The sequence below is a fragment of the Pan troglodytes genome, chromosome 21, assembly GCF_028858775.2.
Source record: "Pan troglodytes isolate AG18354 chromosome 21, NHGRI_mPanTro3-v2.0_pri, whole genome shotgun sequence".
In the NCBI taxonomy this organism is placed as follows: Eukaryota; Metazoa; Chordata; class Mammalia; order Primates; family Hominidae; genus Pan; species Pan troglodytes.
The window spans coordinates 40,652,558-40,673,816 of NC_072419.2; the positions used below are offsets into that span (position 1 = coordinate 40,652,558).

At 40.6% G+C, this 21,259-nt stretch overlaps 1 protein-coding gene across 9 annotated transcripts in view; it reads left to right on the plus strand.

Annotated features, from left to right (window-relative positions):
• Positions 1-21,259, plus strand: part of ITCH (itchy E3 ubiquitin protein ligase) — a 148,118-nt gene that overhangs the window by 51,378 nt on the left and 75,481 nt on the right. For 7 of the 9 annotated variants that reach the window (XR_010154201.1, XR_010154200.1, XM_003954427.6 and 4 more), the window contains one exon: positions 9,829-9,874. The exons of the other annotated variants lie outside the window; for them this stretch is intronic. Coding sequence is in view for 5 of the 7 variants with exons in the window: in XM_003954427.6 (XP_003954476.3) it covers positions 9,829-9,874 (46 nt within the window). In the remaining 2 variants the exon portion in view is untranslated. The remainder of the gene's footprint in view (positions 1-9,828; positions 9,875-21,259) is intronic. 9 annotated transcript variants of the gene reach the window in all.

Sequence of the window (21,259 nt, forward strand, 5' to 3'; positions counted from 1 at the left end):
TTTTTCCGTGTTGGTCAGGCTAGTCTCGAACTCTTGACCTCAGGTGATCCGCCCACCTCAGCCTTCCAAAGTGCTGGGATTACAGGCGTGAGCCACTGCGTCCGGCCTCTAAATCCTTCTTAACACTGTACCACCCAGCCATTACAAGCTGAGATCCATTTACCATTCCCCTTCTACTTCTGTAGGCTACACTTACAGAGATACCTTTTGACAATACTAATTCATTATATGTGTGTTAGTAAATCTTACAATTTCTGATTTACTAGTGTGTGTTAAAGGAAAATAAACTGTGGTGGCACCTGAGTTAGTGGCTACACAGCTAGCATATTTAATAGAACTTTTTCCTACTGTTTTCCCATCAGATATTTCCATCACTTCCTAATGTGTTAAGTGTATTTTCACTTGAAACATAGATTTTAGAGGCCTGAAGACAATGAAAGAGCAGATTAATGGATTTCTTGATGAGTTTGACGAAGATCTTTTGGTTTACTTAGGAACTGCATTATGAAACATTTTGCAGCTGTCAGGTGCTATTCTTTTTCTACTTTGTTGAAAGACTTCCTACTTCCTCTTTGACTCATGACTTTTAAAAATAGCAGGACAGGCTGGGCACAGTGGCTCACACCCCTTGATCCCAGCACTTTGGGAGGCTGAGGCAGGAGGGTTACTTGAGCCCAAGAGTTCGAGACCAGCCTAGGCAACATAACAGAACCCCATCTTTGCAAAAAATAAAAAAATTTGCCATGTGTGTGGCACGTGCCTGTAGTCCAGGTACTTGGGAGGCTGAGGTGGGAGGATCACTTGAGCCCAGGAGTCAGAGGTTGCAGTGAGCGAAGATCACACCACTGCACTTCCAGCCTGGGTGACAGAGTGAGACTCTCTCTCAAAAAAAATAAAGTAGCAGGACCTAATATGTCTTCCAGATTAGTTCTCTGGGGCTAGTGAGGATGGAAAGAAATTTCTGAAATGGTTATACTGATTTGGAGTTGACACTTTGATTATTGTTCACAAGAACTCTATAATAGTCACAATTTTCTATACATAAATTGGAAGTCTGGAAGATAAAATACAAGTTACATTGTTAAACTGCCCTAAACCTCAGTATTTATAGTGTCCTAAGCTTCGCCCATAGAAGATGAAACTATTACTAATGTAAAATATTTAATAATTGCTGGGCGCGGTGGCTCACGCCTGTAATCCCAGCACTTTGGGAGGCCGAGGTGGGCTGATCATGAGGTCAGGAGTTTGAGACCAGCCTGGCCAACATGGTGAAACCCCGTCTCTACTAAAAATATAAAAATTAGCCTGGCCTGGTGGCGAGCACCCGTAAGCCCAGCTGCTCGAGAGGCTGAGGCAGGAGAATCTCTTGAAACCAGAAGGTGGAGGTTGCAGTGAGCCAAGATAGTGCCACTGCACTCTATCCTGGGTGACAGAGCGAGACTCTGGCCAGGCGTGGTGGCTCACGCCTGCAATCCCAGCACTCTGGGAGGCCGAGGCAGGCGGATCACCTAAGGTTGGGAGTTCGAGACCAGCCTGACCAACATGGAGAAACCCCGTCTCTACTAAAAATACAAAATTAGCTGGGTGTGGTGGCGCATGCCTGTAATCCCAGCTACTCGGGAGGCTGAGGCAGGAGAATCACTTGAACCCGGGAGGTAGAGGTTGTGGTAAGCTGAGTTCATGCCATTGCACTCCAGCCTGGGCAACAAGAGCGAAACTCGGTCTCAAAAGAAAGAAAAGAAAACAGTTATAACAATATACTACAATAAAAGTTTTATGAATGTCATCTCTCAGTTTCACTTTCACTCCAAAAATACTTCATTTTTTTAGCTTTGTTTGGACCTTTGGGGGGAAAAATACCTTATTGTACTCACCTACTTTTGGACCACAGTTGACTGTGGGTAATTAAAACCATAGCTAAGGGGAGGCCTACTGTACTTACAGACACATTTTTGGTTCTTTCTTTTTGGTGGATAAATTTTCTAAAAATGGCAGTTATATAAATAAACTTTTTCCAAGTGAAACAAAGTATACTTGTTTTTTCTTTTTCTTTAAGTTTTATTTTAAAACTAGCTGGCTTTATATTCCCCTACTTTCAACTAGTTTAATATCTCGCTACAAGTCTCGGTTATAATGTTTTCTTTACATAATTTGTTATGGTGTTTTCCTTCAATGAAGTACAGAGTTAATCTGCTTTCATGAGTCTCTAGGAAGAGGTCTTCCTAGACCTCTTCCTAGCTTTTTTTTTTTTTTTTTTTTTTTTTGAGACGGAGTCTTGCTCTTGTCGCCCAGGCTGGAGTGCAGTGGCACTATCTCAGCTCACTGCAACCTCTGCCTCCTGGGTTCAAGCGATTCTCCTGCCTCAGCCTCCAGAGTAGCTAGGATTACAGGCACCTGCCACCACACCTGGCTAATTTTAATTTGCTATTTAGGTAGACTTTTTTTTTTTTTTTTAGATGGGGTTTCGCTCTGTTTGCCCAGGCTGGAGTGCAATAGTGTGATCTCGGCTCACTGCAACCTCCGCCTCCCGGGTTTAAGTGATTCTCCTATCTCAGCCTCCTGAGTAGCTGGGTTTACAGGTATGCACCACCACGCCTGGCTAATTTTGTATTTTTTAGTAGAGACAGGGTTTCTCCGTGTTGGCCAGGCTGGCTTTGAACTCCCGACCTCAGGTCATCCGCCTGCCTCGACCTCCCAAAGTTGCTGGGATTACAGGCGTGAGCCACTGCGCCCGGCTGACTTTTTTTTTTTTTTTGAGACGGAGTATCGCTCTTGTTGCCCAGGCTGGAGTGCAATGGCATGATCTCGGCTCACTACAACCTCTGCCTCCCGGGTTCAAGCAGTTCTCCTTCCTCAGCCTCCCGAGTAGCTGGGATGACAGGCATGCGCCACCATGCCTGGCTAAGTTTTGTATTTTTAGTAGAGATGGGGTTTTACCAAGTTGGCCAGGGTGGTGTCGAACTCCGAACCTCAGTTGATCCGCCTGCCTAGGCCTCCCAAAGTGCTGGGATTATAGGCATGAGCCACTGCGCCTGGCCCAGCATTTTTTTTTTTTTTTTTTTTTTTTTAAAGGTTGACTTATTCTTATAGCCCACAGATCTGAAGTAACAAATCAGGTGTGGGCAGTTCATATCTGCCAGAGGTTCTCATTCATCTTTTTTTTTCTTTTTGTGGGATGGTTTTTTTGGTGACTTGTTTAATATCTGTCTTCCCATTTACGACCTCTAACAAGAAACACAGAAAAGTATTATTGCCAAAGACTAATACTAGTTTTCCTAAAGAGAAAGAAAAATGCATTTTACTTTCAACTTTTTTTTTTTTTTTTTTTGAGACAGGGTTTCGTTCATTTGCCAAGGGTGGAGTGCAATGGTGTCATCTTGGCTCACTGCAACCTCCGCCTCCTGGGCTCAAGTGATCCTTCCACCTCAGCCTCCCCAGTAGCTAGGACTACAGGCGCACTCAGCCACACCCAGCTAATTTTTGTATTTTTTGTAGACAGGTTCTCACTCTGTTGCCCAGGGTGGTCTCAAACTCCTGAGCTCAAGCAATCCTCCTGCTTCGGCCTGCCAAAGTGCTGGGTTTATAGGCACGAACCACCACTCCCGGCCACTTTTAACTTCCTGATTATAAAATAGGAACATAGTAGAGATCTTTACTTTTTATCATGTATACTCTGGATGTGTTTAAAATTAATTTAGGGAGAGTTTTTGGAATATGTGACTTCTGGTTCTTATTCTATACATTCCATTCCTTTTAAATTTTGATGCTTTGTTATGTTAGGCTCTAGTTTTTGTAGTTCCGCTTAACGTTAGGGTAAACCATTCTCATATGTGAATATACTGATAATGTTTCTTACTAGAATAATAAATTCTAAGAAAGTAGCCTAAATTTTTTGCTTTACCAAATATTATTTGAAGTTACTAGATCTCAACTGGTCTGGGTACCAACTAATTTTATAGAGATAAACTTTGCTGTAATGTTAGTTTTAAAAATTTGACTTACATTTGAACATATGTCTATGTATGCTCAGAATATTAAATAATTTACTTCCCCACAAAAGGTAGTAAAACTCCTTTCTTTCTTTTTCTTCTTTTCTTTTTTTTCTTTTTTTCTTTTTTTTTGTGAGACGGAGTTTCGCTCTTATTGCCCAGACTGGAGTGCATGCAATGGCGCGATCTCGGCTTACCGCAACCTCCGTCTCCTGGGTTCAAGCAATTCTCCTGCCTCAGCCTCCCAAGTAGCTGGGATTACAGGCAAGCGCCACCACGCCCGGCTAATTTTGTATTTTTAGTACAGATGAAGTTTCTCCATGTTGGTCAGGCTGGTCTCAAATTCCCAGCCTCAGGTGGTCCATGTGCCTTGGCCTCCCAAAAAGTGCTGGGATTACAGGCATGAGCCACCGTGCCCGGCTGTAAAACTCCTTTCAACATGTATGTTATGTTTTTGTCTTACTTTATGAGAGGTACTGTAAAAATTGAAGTATTGAGGCTATGATATGGTCATTGTGAATTTCAGTGAAGACTACTGTGTTCTTCATTTTTACAATTTACAAAGCCCGTTGGTATATATTCTCATATTTAATATGTGTAAGATATAAAATAAAATGAGCATCCCTGAAACTATCACACAGCTTAAGAATTAGAGTATTAACAATATCATTGCATCCACCTGTATGTTTCTTCCTATATTATTCCTTTCCTTTCCTTTCGAGATAATCACTATTCTGAACTTTGAATTTGTCATTTCTGTGGTCTTTAAAAGTTTTATCCTATGTGTGATATATAAGCATTACTTGTACGTTTCTCTTGAGCTCTATGAAAATATCAGTGTTGCCTTTTTTTTTTTTTTTGAGACGGAGTCTTCCACTGTTGCCCCAGCTTGAGTGCAGTGGCACGATCTTGGCTCACTGCAACCTCCTTCCGGGTTCAGGCAATTCTCCTGCCTCAGCCTCCCGAGTAGCTGGGATTACAGGCGTCCACGACCACACTCAGCTAATTTTCAGTGTTGCCTTTTTCTTTTTTTGAGACGGAGTCTCACTCTGTCGCCCAGGCTGGAGGGCAGTGGTACTATCTCCGCTCGCTGCAAGCTCCTCCTTGCCGGTTCACGCCATTCTCCTGCCTTAGCCTCCCGAGTAGCTGGGACTACAGGCCTTTTAAGATTTAGTCATATAATTGTGTCCGTAGGCCATTCACTTTTACTGCTGCATAGTAATCTGTTGAGTGAATGTACCGGGTTTTAAGATTTTTATATCAAAGGACATTTGCTTAGCTTTTTTTTTTTTAAACCATGTGAACAGTGATACATTGAACATTTTTGCATATGTTTATTAATAAACAGATTTAACGTTTATGTTGGGTGTATGCTCGAGAGTAGAATTGCTGGGGTATGTTTATTTTCACCTTTACATATTAATTGCTTCTTCAAATATGCTATTTGTTAGGATATTTAAAACTGAGATGAAATTTACATAACATACAATTAACGGTTATATAAAGTGTACACCTTAATGGTGTTTAGTGTATTCACAATGATATACATCCACCATCTGTCTCTAGTTTCAGATCTTTCTTGTCACCTTAGAAAAAAAAACCCATTTCTTTCTTCTCCCAAGCCGTGATAACTGCTAATCTGCTCTCTGTCTCTATGGATTTGCCTATTCAGGATATATCACATAAAAGGAATCGTGACTTTTTCTGTTTGGATTCTTTACTTAGCATAATGAATTTGAGGTTCATCCAAGTTGTAGAATGTGTCAGTACTTCCTTTCTTCTTATGGCTGTATGATAATTCTACTGTGTATACTTGTGCCACAATTTGTTTATCCATTCATTCATTGATAGACATTTGGCTTATTTCCGTTTGGCTGTTATGAATTATAAATAATGCTGCTTTAAGCATTTGTGTACAAGGTTCTGTGTAGAAATATGTTTTCATTTCTTTTGGATATATACCTAGGAGTAGAATTGCTGATGCTTGTTTTTGATAGTTTCTGATTTCTTCCTTGTAATTTTTTTTGATACATAGGAATTTTTTTTAAAACATTCTCCATTTGATAATTCCAGTGTCTGAAATCCTTGGGTATATAAATGGTTTTTTGTCTCTTCCTCATTGAGGTTTGTTTTCATTTGCGTTTGTTCTTCGATTGCAAGTTTATATTTGATCTTAATCTGTTGGAATCTTAAGGGCCTAAATTGGGGATTCTTTGCCCCAGAGAACATTTCTTTTGCTTCTGCTAGTTGCTAGGGTGTACCACTGAACTGGGAACGCTTCAACTCCTTTCCTACCTGTGTATTTGTAAAATGGATCAGACCCTTGCCAGCCTATTGTGGCAGGCTCTGGTTCAGCACCACAGGTTTGCTGCTGGCCCAAGGCTTTCTAATCCATCTGAGGATTGAAAATGGCCCTCTGGATAACCCAGTTTTTCACATTTGCTCACTGCATACTTGTGTTCGTTCACTTTGTTTTTTTATTTTTGAGACAGGATCTCGCTGTGTTGCCAGACTAGAGCTCAGTGGCTATTCACAGGAACGGTCATAGCACACTGCACCTTTGAACTCCTGGCCTCAAGCAGTCTTCCTGCCTCAGCTTTTTGAGTAGCTGGGACTTCAGGTGCTCACCACCATACCTGGCTTCAGTTCACTTTTTTGTTTTTGAGATTGCTAGACACCCAAGAAATAGGAACGATGTGTTAAACCGCTTTATCTAGGAGCTAGTTATTTTGTGGTGGGAGGGCAGGTCATTTTGACGAGCTTACTGAGTAGAAGAGATCTTTGTAGATCTTCCAAAGTTTCTTGTGGGTAAAACATGTGCATTTAGCAATCTGACGAATTTTCTTGAGGAAATTTGGATTGGGAATACCTTTAAAGGGCAATACGTTTGTAAAATGCAGTGGTTAAGAATAACCATTGTTCTCTTCTTGGACGTTCATTGTATAAGTGTTAGATTTTTGTTGTTGTTGTTGTTAACTATTCTCTGGTTGTAAGCAGAGGATAAGATCTAAATAATTTATGCCATAAATTTCATAGTTATGGCTTCACTTTATATTGGAGTGAAATAAAAGAGTGAATATTCCAGGCATGGTGGCTCACACCTGTAATCCCAGCACTTTGGGTAGCCAAGGCGGGAGGATCACTTGAGTCCAGGAGTTTGAGACCAGCATGGACAACATGGTGTGAGACTCCATGTATTCAAAAAAATCTTTAAAAAATGTAGCTGATTTTGTGGTGGCATGCATCCATGCATCCTCCCACTTTGGGAGGCTGAGGTGGGAGGATTGCTTGAGCCTGAGAAGTTGAGGCTGCAGTGAGCTATGACCATGCCACTGTACTCCAGCCTGGACAATGCATCAAGACCCTTTGTCAAGAAAAAATATGTATATTGAAAAATGGCCCTTGCTTAGACTTTCCTAATGAGATGTAAATTTTGAGAAATAATAGTTATTATTTATGGACTGCTTATATGTGCTAGCACTGTGCTAAATGTTTACATGTTTAATTCTTATAAATACTCTATGAAGTAGGTGTCATCCCCATTTTATATATGCAGGAAAAGTACAGGAAGTCAAGTGTACTTTTGTAAGGTCACAAAGTACATGATAAAGCTAGGATACAAACCTAGGCAGTCTGCCCTCAGAACTCATGTGATTAAAATACTGTTCTTTGTCACTGTAGTGAGAAGGTTTTAGAAGTAGCAAATAATGGTAGACTTAAATGGATTATTCCTAATGATTTTCTTAATTTTGAGAAAAGTGAAATACTAATAGACACATTTTAGTAACTTATGCTGGATATTTTGTTGTGGTTTTCTGATTTCATTTATGTCCCATTCATAAGCCATTTTAGGGGACTATATTCCATATTAAAACATTCTTAAACTGAAATTTACCCTTTATAGCCAAAATGTATTTCATCGTACCATTTTTTTTTAACCACGTTAACATCTTTATTGAGTTGTATTTTATACAACATAAAATTTACCCATTTCAAGTGTACAGCTTAATGAATTTTAGTAACTTAAGTGAGGGATTCAACTATCACTGTAATTTAGGTTTAAAACATTTTTATCCCCTCAGTAAAATCCCTCTTGCCTGTTTACAGGAGCTTCCCTTCTCACTGTCAACCACAGGCAACCACCACTAATCTATATATATATTTTTTTGAGACGGAGTTTCACTCTGTCGCCCAGGCTGGAGTGCAGTGGCGTGATCTCTGCTCACTGCAACCTCTGCCTCCCAGGTTCAAGTGATTCTCTTGCCTCAGCCTCCTGAGTGGTTGGGACTACAGGCGCCCGCCACCACACTCAGCTAATTTTTGTATTTTTAGTAGAGATGAAGTTTCACCGTGTTGGCCAGGCTGGTCTCAAGTTCCTGACCTCAGGCAATCTGCCCACCTTGGCCTCCCAAAGTGCTGGGATTACAGGTGTGAGCCACCACGCCCGGCCTCTATTTTTTATCTCTAAAAATTCGTCTTTTTCTGGACATTTGTATAAATGGAATCATAAAATATCTGTTTTTTGTGTCTGGCTTCTTTCACTTAGCATAATGTTTTTGAGGTTCATCCATGATATAGCGTGTTTCATTAGTTTGTTCTCTTTTATTACCAAATAGTAATAATTCCATTGTATAGACAACATTTTATTCACATACTATTTTAAAGATAATATATTTCTAGACTGGATGAGACATTTACCAACTTTGCTAAGTATGGTATAGTATAGTGGTGACTCAGTATTTTTTAAATTAATCCACCAATTATGCTTTGTTGTAATATGGTAATAATTTCCCTGTTTAAACTATGATTCTATCCAGGGCCTATTGTTCCTTTACTAAATGGACCTAGGTGGTCGAACTTGAGTTCTTGTTTCTACATGTGATAATTTTTCTTTCTCTTTCCCTGTTTACCATTTGTTTTGCTTCTTTAAATGTACCTACCTTTAGCACCCTCCCTCCAACACTTTTCTTTTTTTTGAGACGGGAGTTTTGCTCTTGTTGCCCAGACTGGAGTGCAATGGCGCGATCTTGGCTCACTGAAAATTCTGCCTCCCGGGTTCTAGCGATTCTCCTGCCTCAGCCTCCCAAGTAGCTGGGATTGCAGGTGCCTGCCACCACTCTTGGCTGATTTTTGTATTTTTAGTAGAGACAGGTTTTACCATGTAGGCCAGGCTGGTCTTGAACTCCTGACCTGAGGTGATTCGCCCACCTTGGCCTCCCAAAATGCTGGGATTACAGGTGTAAGCTGTTGCACCTGGCTCCTCCAACACTGTTACAGTAAAAAGATCTGGACTGAATCCTAAGGATATTTTCCATCAATAAAGCAAGAAGAAAATAAGAATATTGTGGCATTAATTTTTGGCAACTTGGATTCCCATTTGTGGCTTTCCTAATTTTTAAGCTGTTTTCCAGGCCCCTGCAATAAGAGAGACGTTATGGGTTTTTCTGTTTCTGGAATCGATTTTATTCTGCTGGCGATCAGCACTTTTTTATGAGGTATTTGGGATACAAAGATGGTTAAAACACTAGGTTTAAATTAGAGTTAGACATATTTCAAAAAAAAAAAAGGCAGGAATAGTAGTGCATGAGTAATATACCTTTGTAATTAACATCCCGTATCCATTAATTATTAAGCATTTGCACAAAATTTTGGCAGACTTTTTTTGCAGTCATGAAAATCACATTTTTCCTTTTAAAGTCATGTTGGAATTTAAGTTATAGTATGTTCTTTATTACAAAGATCTAATAAAAGGCTTTGCTTACATGGCATGTTTAGAAAAGAAAAAACATGAAAACTACTCTCTTGAAACTCATTTTCTGTTTAAACTTTGATGTTAAAGGTGCTTCTCAGAATGATGATGGCTCCAGATCCAAGGATGAAACAAGGTAAGCATTCACTGATTGCTTACCACAGAATGCGGAGAGATAGATTTCCTAAATATTCATTTTAGTGTAAACTTCAGGTTCATGATATAAGAATAAAAGAGTGTCAGAAAGAATTCAGAACTCAAGAAGGGAAATATTTGCAAAAGATTGAAGACTCTTAGCTTATCGGATTAGAGCTATCTGGAGTGGGCTAGGGATAACCAAATTGTTGATACTTCTTCAGCTTGTAGAAAATAAATATACTGGCACCCTTTCAGAGGCAGGGTGTTCTAAACTCCAGAGCCATCATTGGGCTGTTAAGTTTCTATTCCAGAAAAACTGAGATAGGAGCTTTACACATATGTGAAGGTCACCACTAGCTATGGTATCATCTGGGCCTTCATTAGAAGGGGCAGAGCTTTGTACCAACTGTTTGCTGTTAGCCCAGGTTTAGCACTTTCATGTGCCTATCTGCGTTCAAGTTTGGACCTAAATGTGGGGAAAAGAAAGAGAGATCAGTTTGTTACTGTGTCTATGTAGAAAAGGAAGACGTAAGAAACTCCATTTTGATCTGTACTAAGAAAAATTGTTTCTGCTTTGAGATGCTGTTAATCTGTAACTTTAGCCCCAACCCCGTGCTCACAGAAACATGTGCTGTATTGATTCAAGGTTTAATGGATTTAGGTCTGTGCAGAATGTGCCTTGTTAACAATATGTTTGCAGGCAGTATGCCTGGTAAAAGTCATCGCCATTCTCCATTCTCGATTAACCACGGACACAATGCACTGCAGAAAGCCGCAGGGACCTCTGCCCAAGAAAGCCTGGGTATTGTCCAAGGTTTGCCCCCACTGAGACAGCCTGAGATATGGCCTCGTGGGAAAGGAAAAACCTTACATCCCCCAGCCCAACACCTGTGAAGGGTCTGTGCTGAGGAGGAGTAGTGAAAGAGGGAGGCCTCTTTGCAGTTGAGATAAGAGGAAGGTTTCTGTCTCCTGCTCGTCCCTGGGAATGGAATGTCGGGGTGTAAAGCCAACCATTCGTTCTATTCTGAGATAGGAGAAAACCGCCCCGTGGCTGGAGGTGAGATATGCTGGCAGCAATACTGCTCTGTTACTCTTTGCTACAGTGAGATGTTTGTGTAAAGTGAAACATAAATCTAGCCTCTGTGCACATCCAGACATAGTACCTTTCCTTGAACGTATTCATGATACAGATTCCTTTGCTCACATTTTTCCCTGCTGACCTTCTCCCCACCATCACCCTGTTGCCCTGCCACACTCCCCTCACCAAGATAGTAAAAATAGTGATCAGTAAATACTAAGGGAAATCAGAGACCAGCGCTGGTGCGGGTCCTCACACGTTGAGCGCCGGTCTCCTGGGCCCACTGTTCTTTCTCTGTACTTTGTGTCTGTGTCTTATTTCTTTTCTCAGTCTCTCGTCTCCACCTGACGAGAAATACCCACAGGTATGGAGGGGCAGGCCCCCTTCATCTAAAAGGTGTTGAAAGCCTTGGGCTGTGTGAATTAACTTAGACTGCTTATTGGTTATCCTGGAAATCGGTAACAGCAGATAAAATTAGGAAAGGAGATGATTCTGCTTTTAAAGTAGTGAGTGGCATGTCTTAACCACAGAGTGCAGTGATTATAAAATTCCATTTGATTCTTTGTTTTTCTCAAATTGCATAAGCAGTGAGTAGGAAGAAGATGATGAACCACAGGAGGAGTAGTCAGAAGGGGAGAAGAACGAGAAAAGTAATGTCACAGACTGTAAGGGAAAATTATCCACAAAGATGGGATGTTACAGTGTCAGATGCTGCAGAGGAGGATAGGTGAAGAAAGTAGAACAAAATACTGATAGTTGTTGAAGCTGTGCTGGTAGGTACATGGGAGTTTATTGTATTAGTCTATCTGCATTTGTCATCTATGGGTTTTTTTTTTGTTTGTTTTTTTGTTTTTTTAGATGGAGATTCACTCTTTCACCCAGGCTGAAGTGCAGTGGCGCGATCTCAGCTCACTGCAACCTCCATCTCCCGGGTTCAAGCAATTCTCTTGCCTTAGCCTCTTGCGTAGCTGGGACTACTCAAGACAGGCATACACCACCATGCCCGGCTGTTTGTATTTTTAGTAAGAGATGGGGTTTTGCCATATTGGCCAGGCTGGTCTTGAACTCCTGATCTCAAGTGATCTGCCTGCCTTAGCCTCCCAAAGTGCTGGGATTACAGGCATAAGCCGCCATGCCTGGCCGATAGATATATGGAAGTTTTTTGGGTTTTTTTTGTTTTTTGAGGTGTTGTCTCACTCTGTCACCCAGGCTGGAGTGCAGTGACACAATTTTGGCTCTCTACAACCTCCACCTCCCAGGTTCAAGCAATTCTCCTGGCTCAGCCTCCCGAGTAGCTGGGATTACAGGCACCCGCCATGATGCCCAGCTAATTTTTTGTATTTTTAGTAGAGACGGGGTTTCACCATGTTGGCCACTATGGTCTCATTCTTCTGACTTCGTGATCTGCCTGCCTCAGCCTTCCAAAGTGCTGGGATTACAGGCATGAGCCACTGCACCTGGCCAATATATGAAGGTTTTCATAATAAAAAGTTAAAGACAACTCATCAAGATCTTTAGGAAAATCAAAGTTTATAAAGCTGTTGTGTCTTACCTAATAGGTATCTGCTTTCACATTCTTATGATGAAGAATCATCTATATTAATCTCACGAGATGTAGAATATTGAGCAGTAACTTCTTGCCTAGAAAATAACAGATACTTTTATTCTTTACTGTGATTAAAATCAATGGGGCCGGTCATGGTAGCTCACACCTGTAATCCCAGCATTTTGGGAGGCCAAGACAGGAGGATCACTTGAGCCTAGGAGTTTGAGACCAGCCTGGGCAATTGAGTGAGACCTCATCTCTACACAAAACAAAACAAAACAGAAAAATTAAAATTAAAAAACAGTAGTTAGGCCTGGTGGCACGTGCCTGTAGTCCCAGCTGTTGGAGTGGGGAGGGTGCCCAAAGTGGGAGGATCACTTGAGCTGGGGAGATCAGTGAGCTGAGATCATGCCACTGTACTCAGAGTGATGACAGTTAGACCCTGTGTCAAAAAAAAAAAAAAGCAATAGGACAGGTTTAAAAAATTACATAAATATCTGTAGACTGAATACTATTATGTCTCTTTTGTCTTTTTTTAGTATTATTATATTTAGTAGAAGATTTCTTGAATTCCTGAAAGTTCCCGCATAAAATGTTTTAGTATTTCAGTTTGCTTTGATCATTTACCTCTTCTTTTACACAATAAACCTGTATCTTTGTATAATAAGTGGGTATGTAAAAGGTTCTGTTATGCCAGTGTGTTGTTGCTTGTTTGTTTTCTGCAAGTCTCTTTCTTAACAGTATTTTCATCAAACCACTTGTACTCTGGACATCTTTAAATTTATTATAAAGGCATTGCTGGATCCCCTACTTAATGCTATTTAATCAATGCTTTTTATCTTCCTAAGTGAATCATTGTCATAAATAATTTGGGGAACAATGTCTTCTGGGTTTCTGAGACTGCCTGACAAATCTTTGAGTATGTCTTTTGTGTTAAGCATAAGTTCCTGTGCATCAGCTTTTATTCCAGAGCACACACACCTTTGAGATGACGGGTTTGAAAAGCATTTTGTAAACTGTCAAAAGCTGTTTAAATGTTACTACACAATAATGAGTAGTAGTCATAGCTGTGACTGCCTTTTCTCCTTTGCTTTTGTTTGCAGATTTCATGACTATAAAACTAAAAGGCAGGGAAGTATATATGTAGTGGACAGGCGCTTCGCATCCTTTCCTCCATCCTCATAGTTATCGTTTAGGAAGTTTACTAATAGCCTTAGGTTATTTTAGCTTTTGATCTTAATTCAAGCACTGTCTGTATCATAAATGTATTTATTGATCTGTTTTCCCCACAGCATGTCTGGATATTTTATGTTTCTCAGTGTTGTCTTCTATTTGTTTATTTTTATGAAGTACCAAGATTATTGGTGCCTGATTTTCAAGATTTTGTCGTTAGATGTGCGTTCTTTTTTTTTGTTTTTAAGTTTATTATTATATTTTAAAGACAGGCTCTCGCTCTGTTGCCCAGGCTGGTCTCAGACTTTTCACCTGAAGCATTTGCCCTATCTCGGCCTCCCGAAGTGTTGGGATTACAGACATGAGCCACCACGCCCAGCACATGTGCCTTCTTGATTGTTACTCTTTGATTTGAACATTTATGACCTGATTGTACTATAATAGCATTTTGGTTGTCTGAGGTTCTCTATCCTGTCCATAACTTATGAACTTATTTATAGGTCAGATGTATATGTATGTTGAAATTAGCAGATGTTTGTAAGATTGTGGAATAGGGGAACAAAGTTATAGTAGCACATAATTAGCAGCTAATTGCTTTTCTTTTTTTTTCTTTTTTGTTTGAGACCGTGTCTCGTTCTGTCGCCCAGGCTGGAGTGCAGTGGCGTGATCTCAGCTCACTGCAACCTCCACCTCCCGGATTCAAGTGATTCTCCTGCTTCAGCCTTTCAAGTAGCTGGGATTATAGGCATGCACCACCACGCCCAGCTAATTTTTTGTATTTTTAGTAGAGATGAGGTTTCACCATGTTGGCCAGGTTGGTCTCGAACTTCAGACCTCAAGTGATCTGCCCACCTCGGACCTCCCAAAGTGCTGGGATTATAGGTGTGAGCCACCATGCCCAGCCAGCTAATTGCTTTTCAAAGCCAATGGTGGTGTTGGTTCCACTGACAATTCTGTATACTGTATAGATTTCCGGATTGATTTTCAAAATCTATTTTTAGTTTTAGCCTCACACTTTACTAAAAGAACTTAAACTTATTAAAATAAATAAAATAAACCGCCAGTACTATTTTAGTATGGCCCTGCTTCTCAAACTTTAGAGCACATTGGAATCACCCGGTTCATTAGATTTGGGGTGGGACTCAAGATTTGCATTTCTAACACATTTCCATGTGATGCTGATGCTGCTAGACCAGGGTCTACATTTTGAGAACACTATGGTTAGACACACACGTTTTTGCAAATTATAACTATTCTGGGAAATAATAACAGATAGTAAAAACAGACTTCTTATATAATTTTTCATTATATAAGAAGTCTGTTTCCCCAAAGTCCAAGCGTGCAGAATTTGCTAGAACTGTCAGTCTGTCTTAATTTCATACCCTTTTGAGAGCTGCTTTGAATCTTGTTTTTTTTGAACTGTTGTTTTTATGTTTATTATTAGAAAATAATACATGATTGTTTTAAAAGATGTAAATTAAATAGTGTGTAAAGTAAAATGTATAAAGCCTTAATAGAAGAAATAATATTTGACCTAAGACCTTAAAACAGAGCTATAAACTGTATATGCATGTCTTAGAGGAATTGGAGGGAAGAAGGAATTCTAAATGGAAAGAAGAAAAACAAAGGTGGTGAAAAACACAGGTTGTTTTGTAGGAAATCTTTAATCATAATATTTGGCTAAAGGTGCAGTAATTTCAAGGGAGAAATGGCATTTGGTGATTAGAAAGAAGACTCAGTCAATATATATTTATTTGCCTTTATATGATAGACACTATGCTCAACATGTCTCTTCTTCCTTCAGTTAGTCCTTAAACGTTTATGAGTTAGGTACTATTGTCTCATTTTTATAGGTGATGAGAAAACAGGCTTAGAAAGGGAAAGTAACTTGCTTGAGTTAATAGCGTTAAGTGGGACAGTTGAACCTGGAACTGCCTTACCTTCAGAGCCTGAGCTTGTAACTATCATGCTTTACTGCCACCTGAAGTTGGGATGATATACAAGTAAGTGCTTAGCCATTAATAAATGTTATTTTTATTGTTTGATAGGTTGGGACCAGATGGAGGTTTGCAAGTAAAGACTTACAGAATTTTTTTTTTTAAAGGAAAGGAATGTCTTTTAAAATAATTTGATTTTGTTCTGTTTTGTTTTGTTTTAAGACTGAGTTTTGCTCTGTCGCCCCGATGGGAATGCAGTGACGCGATCTTGGCTCACTGCAACCTCTGCCTCCTGGGTTCAAGCAGTTTTCCTGCCTCAGCCTCCGAGTAGCTGGGATTACATGCGTGCACCACTAGACTTGGCTAATTTTTTGTATTTTTAGTAGAGATGGGGTTTCACCATGTTGGCCAGGCTTGTGTCGAACTCCTGACCTCAGGTGATCTTCTTGGCCTTCTTGGCCTCCCAAAGTGCTGGGATTACAGGCGTGAGTCACCACGCCCAGCCTAAAATATTTGAACAGGAGATTGTATGATCAGAACTCTGTAGGAAAAAATATTTTGACAGTGGTATATAGTTTGGATTATGTGGTGGTGAGTGAAGGTTGAAAGTCCTATATGGAAATTTGTTACAATAATCTATTGAGAGGTAACGAAGGCTAGAACTGAGGCAATAATGGTGGAAGAGTAGAGGGAGAATGTGAAAGTGGGATCAACAGGACTTAGATACTGAGTGTCAAGAGGCACAGGGAGGAAAAATGTAAAATTGCCTGGGAAAGACAGCAGTATCGTTCATAGAACCAAAACCTAAGAAGGAAGGAAGACCATAGGAAGAGAATGTTTAGAGGGACGGGAGGACCTGGCAGGGCATGGTGGCTAACACCTATAATCCCAGTGCTTTTTGGGAGGCCCAAGGGGAAGATTGCCTCAGCCCAGGAGTTTGAGACCAGCCTGAGGGACAAAGCGAGACCCCATCTCTACATAAAATAAAAAATTAGCCAGGTGAGGTAGCATGCTCCTGTAGTCCCAGCTACTCAGGAGGCTAAGGCGGGAGGATCCCTTGAGCTCAGGAGTTCAAAGTTGCAGTGAACTGTGATTGCGCCATTGCACTCCAGCTTGAGTGACAGAGCAAGACTCTGTCTTTAAAAAAAGGGAGAAAGGGAGGGCCTTGGGATGGGAGAGTTATTCTAGATCTCCTGCATTTAGTTGATAATTTGATACTAGAGGATGGGAGTGAGATAAAGAGTAGAGATTGATTTGGGAATCATTCTCTGAGATAACCTTAGAAATCATGGAATTTGAGATCCTAGGGAAAAATCTGTGGAGAAAGAAAAGGAGAACAAGAACACAATCATAGAGATCTATATTTAGTGGATGGTAGGAAGAGGACAAACCAAAAAAGGGATGATGAGAAGTGGGAGTACAAGATTACAAAAGCACTGTCACAGAAATTAAGAGAAAAATGTTCTTTAAAAGATGGGACATTTGGCCGGTGGCGGTGGCTCACTCCTGTAATCCCAGCGCTTTGGGAGGCCAAGGTGGGCGGATCACTTGAGGTTAGGAGTTCAAGACCAGCCTGGCCAACATGGTGAAACCCCATCTCTACTAAAAATACAGAAAAAAGTTAGCTGGGTGTGGTGGCATGCGCCTGTAATTCCAGCTACTCAGGAGGCTGAGGCAGGAGAATTGCTTGAACCCGGGAGGTGGAGATTGCAGTGAGCTGAGATCATGCCACTGCACTCCAGCCTGGGCGACAGAGCAAGATTAGATTCTATGTCAAAAAAAAAAAAGATGGGACATTTAACACTATCAAACACTGCAAAAGAGAATTAAGTCTTAGATTAATAAGCTAGGGAAAACTGGCTGTTTGGAAAAAGAAAAGAAAAATCAGGTTAACGCCTTAGCTTATCCCAAGATGAGAGTAGATTCGATGTTGACTTTTAAATTGATTTTAAAAAATTAAACTAAAACCTCTAGAAGAAAATATGAATAGTTAATTCATTGCTGAATAAATTTAGCTATATAGAAATATAAAACTCTTATAATTTAAAAATGTATTATCAAAAGCAAAGGAAATATTTAACCAATATGAGATGCTCAGTATTCTCAGGTTGTAAAGATCTCTTAAAAATAGGCAAAATTATTCCCTTGTAATAGATAAATGTACAAAAAACATATATATAGTTCATGAAAGAAGAAACTGTAATGACCTGTAATTATATGAAATATTGTTCATCTTCAATTTTAAAAAGCATTAATATTTTTGCTTACCAAATTGGCAAAGATTTTAAAACTTTATGGTGAAATGGGTGTTTTTATTTTGCGGTACATAATTTGAAAATGTCCAGCAAATGGGAGAACAGGTCAATTATTACCTTTAAAACTATTTTTTAGGGCCAGGCACAGTGGCTCATGCCTGTAATCCCAGTACCTTTGGGAGGCCAAGGCAGGTGGATTGCTTGAATCCAGGAGTTCGAGACCAGCCTGGGTGACATGGCGAAACCCCGTCTCTACTAAAAATACAAAAAATAAGTCCAGAATGGTAGCCTGCACCTGTAGTCCCAACTGCACAAAAGGCTGAGGCAGGAGAATCTGTGGAACCTGGGAGATGGAGGTTGCAGTGAGCTGAAATCATGCCACTGCGTTCCAGGCTGGGTGACGGAGCAAGAATCTGTCTCAGAAACCAAAAACAAACAAAAAAACACTATTAAAAAGAAACAATTTAGGCCGGGCGCAGCTGCTGACGCCTGTAATCCCAGCACTTTAGGAGGCTGAGGCAGGTGGATCACCTGAAGTCAGGAGTTTGAGACCAGCCTGGCCAACATGGTGAAACCCCATCTCTACTGAAAATACAAAAATTGGCCGGGCATGGTGGCAGGTGCCTGTATTCCCAGCTACTTGGGAGGCTGAGGCTGGAGAATCACTTGAACCCGGGAGGCGGAGGTTGCAGTGAGCCAAGATCGTGCCATTGCACTCCACCCTGGGGGACAAGAGCGAGACTTCGTCTCAAAAAAACAAACAAACAAGCAACCAATATTTTTCAGCTTTCAAAATATTTGCATGTTTTGTCTTGGTTGTTCTATTCTGCAGTCTGTCTAAAAGAAATAAGAAATCCAGGCAGGGCATGGTGGCTCACGCCTGTAATCACACTTTGGGAGGCCGAGGTGGGTGGATCACTTGAGCCCAGGAATTTGAGACCACCCTGGTCACCATGGATAAACCCTGTGTCTACAAAAAATACAAAAATTAGCCAGGTGTGGTTGGATGTGCCTGTGGAATAGGAGGATCACGTGAGCCTGGGGAGGTCAGGGCTGCAGCGAGCAGTGATTGTGCCTGTGCACTCCAGCCTGGGCAACAGAGTGAAACAATGTCTCAAAAAAAAAACCCAAAAAGACCAATGAAAAGAAAGCGATTAAATTGTAGTATGTCTATATATAATTTTCTGCAGTCATTCAAAATGATTTTCAGTAATTTGGGGGAAATGCCCAATATGTATTGAGTAACTAACCAAATAAAAACCCACCCAGAATATGAAACCATTATACAGTGTGTGATTGCAGTCACATCCAATGAGAAGGACTGACAAGAGATAGTCCTATGTCTTGGTGGTAATTATCTCCAGGATGTAGGATGGCAGATAATTTTTATTTTATAATTAGAAGTTACTTTTATTCTTTGAAAGTCTGTTTTAAAAATTAAAATGGGGGCTAGGCGCAGTGGCTCATGCCTATAATCACAGCACTTTGGGAGGCTGAAGTGGGCAGATAGCCTGAACCCTGGAGTTTGAAACTAGCATGGGCAACATGGCAGGACCTTGTCTCTACAAAAACATACAAAAATTAGCTGGGTATGGTGGTGCATGCCTGTATTCCCAGCTACTCAGGAGACTGAGGCGGGAGGATCATATGAGCCTGGGAGGTGAGGCGGGAGGATCATGTGAGTCTGGGAGGCTGAGGCTGTGGTAAACCATGGTTGTGCCATGGCACTCCAGCCTGGGTGACAGAGGAAAACCCCAAGGGAAAAATAAAATAAAATGCACTAACTATATTAACTGCATTTTAAAAAAGAGTATAGTGAAGGAAAGGGGAATGGGAAGACAGCTTGAGGAACAGATAGGATTGAGGAAACATTTTAGGTTTGGGTGCTTGATTATATTTGTAGAGTAAGACAAAAGGTCTATAAGAAAGGAATATAATGAAGATGCAAGAAAGCATTAAAAGATGTTGGGCAGTCCTAGAGGATATAGTCTGCCATCCAGGACATGATAGGCAAATCATCCTTGAAGAAGGGGAGAGAGACTTTTTCAGACATGGGAAACAGATGAAGATGGTTAGTGGCACAGAGAAATTTTAAGGTATGGGAGAAAGTTGAGGGATAGCAGATAATCATTATTTTTAGGGAAGAGGAAGAGTCAGGGATAGCTACAGATTGGTATTAGCAATTTGAGGAGATGGAAAAGGTTTGCAAGGGGCACTGGGGATGGGTCCAGGAGTGGATTAGAGATGTAGAAACTGATTGATTTCTAAGCAATATAGATAACCCAATTAAAGTTGTTGAATAATGTCAGCTGTAGCCAATGTTGGCTTGGTCTCTTTGACATAATCCAGTTTTAGGTATTTGAATACTACTCTATAAATACAAATACATAGACTGAAGCACAATTTTAATTTTTTTCTATCTTTTGCCTAGGTCTGTATGATTGTATAGGACTTAGAGCTTTTTGTCCTACCAAATTATTAATTTCTTTATTCCCATTGATTTTAATACCAGCACACTAATCTCATTAAACCCATGGTTTTACTACTAGGTTGTCAAAGTCATCCGTCATTTATAATTCCCTAGCTCCCAGGAGTCTTGAGCTGTGATTTTTTGGTTTGTTTGTTTTTGGGTTTTTTTTTTTTTGAGACAGAGTCTTGCTCTGTTGCCCAGGCTGGAGTGCAGTGGCACAATCTCCGCTTACCACAACCTCAGCCTCTTGGGTTCAAGCGATCCTCCCAGCTCAGCCTCCCGAGTAGCTAGGACTATAGGCGCATGCCACCATACCCAGCTAATTTTTGTATTTTTAGTAGAGATGGGGTTTCGCCATATAAGCCAGGCTAGTCTCAAACTCCTGACCTCAAGTGATCTGTCCACCTTGGTCTCCTTAAGTGCTGGGATTACAGGCGTGAGCCACTGCACCTGGCCGATTTCTTCTTTTTAATAAGAGGGGAGAAAAAGAGTTTTTGTCTTTAATAATTGGTAGTGAAAACCTCTGACCTTTTCTTTACTGGGCCCAGTGGAAAATTTATTAGAATTGTTTGTAGAGCAGCCTGCCCTTTAATATGCTACTTTACTTAGTTTATTTACTCCACTAAAATACACCTGACTTCTCAACTGGAACATTCTCCAGCATTACTTGTTGGTCTGAGAGAATAGTAGTGTAAAAAGTAGATGAGGGGTTAGTTGTGGTGGAAGAATTTCTGGGAGGGGAAGCAGTTGGGCAAGGGTGAAGGAATTGAAACTACTAGGGAAAGTAGCCTATGATGAAGCCCAAGTGAGGTGTGAAGTGAGCTGATGAACTGTAAAGATTCTGGAAGGAGTTGAAGGTTGTGATGAGACTGAATAAAAGATACTGTAGGAGGCAGGTAGAATAAATAGGAAGTTGTAGTTAGA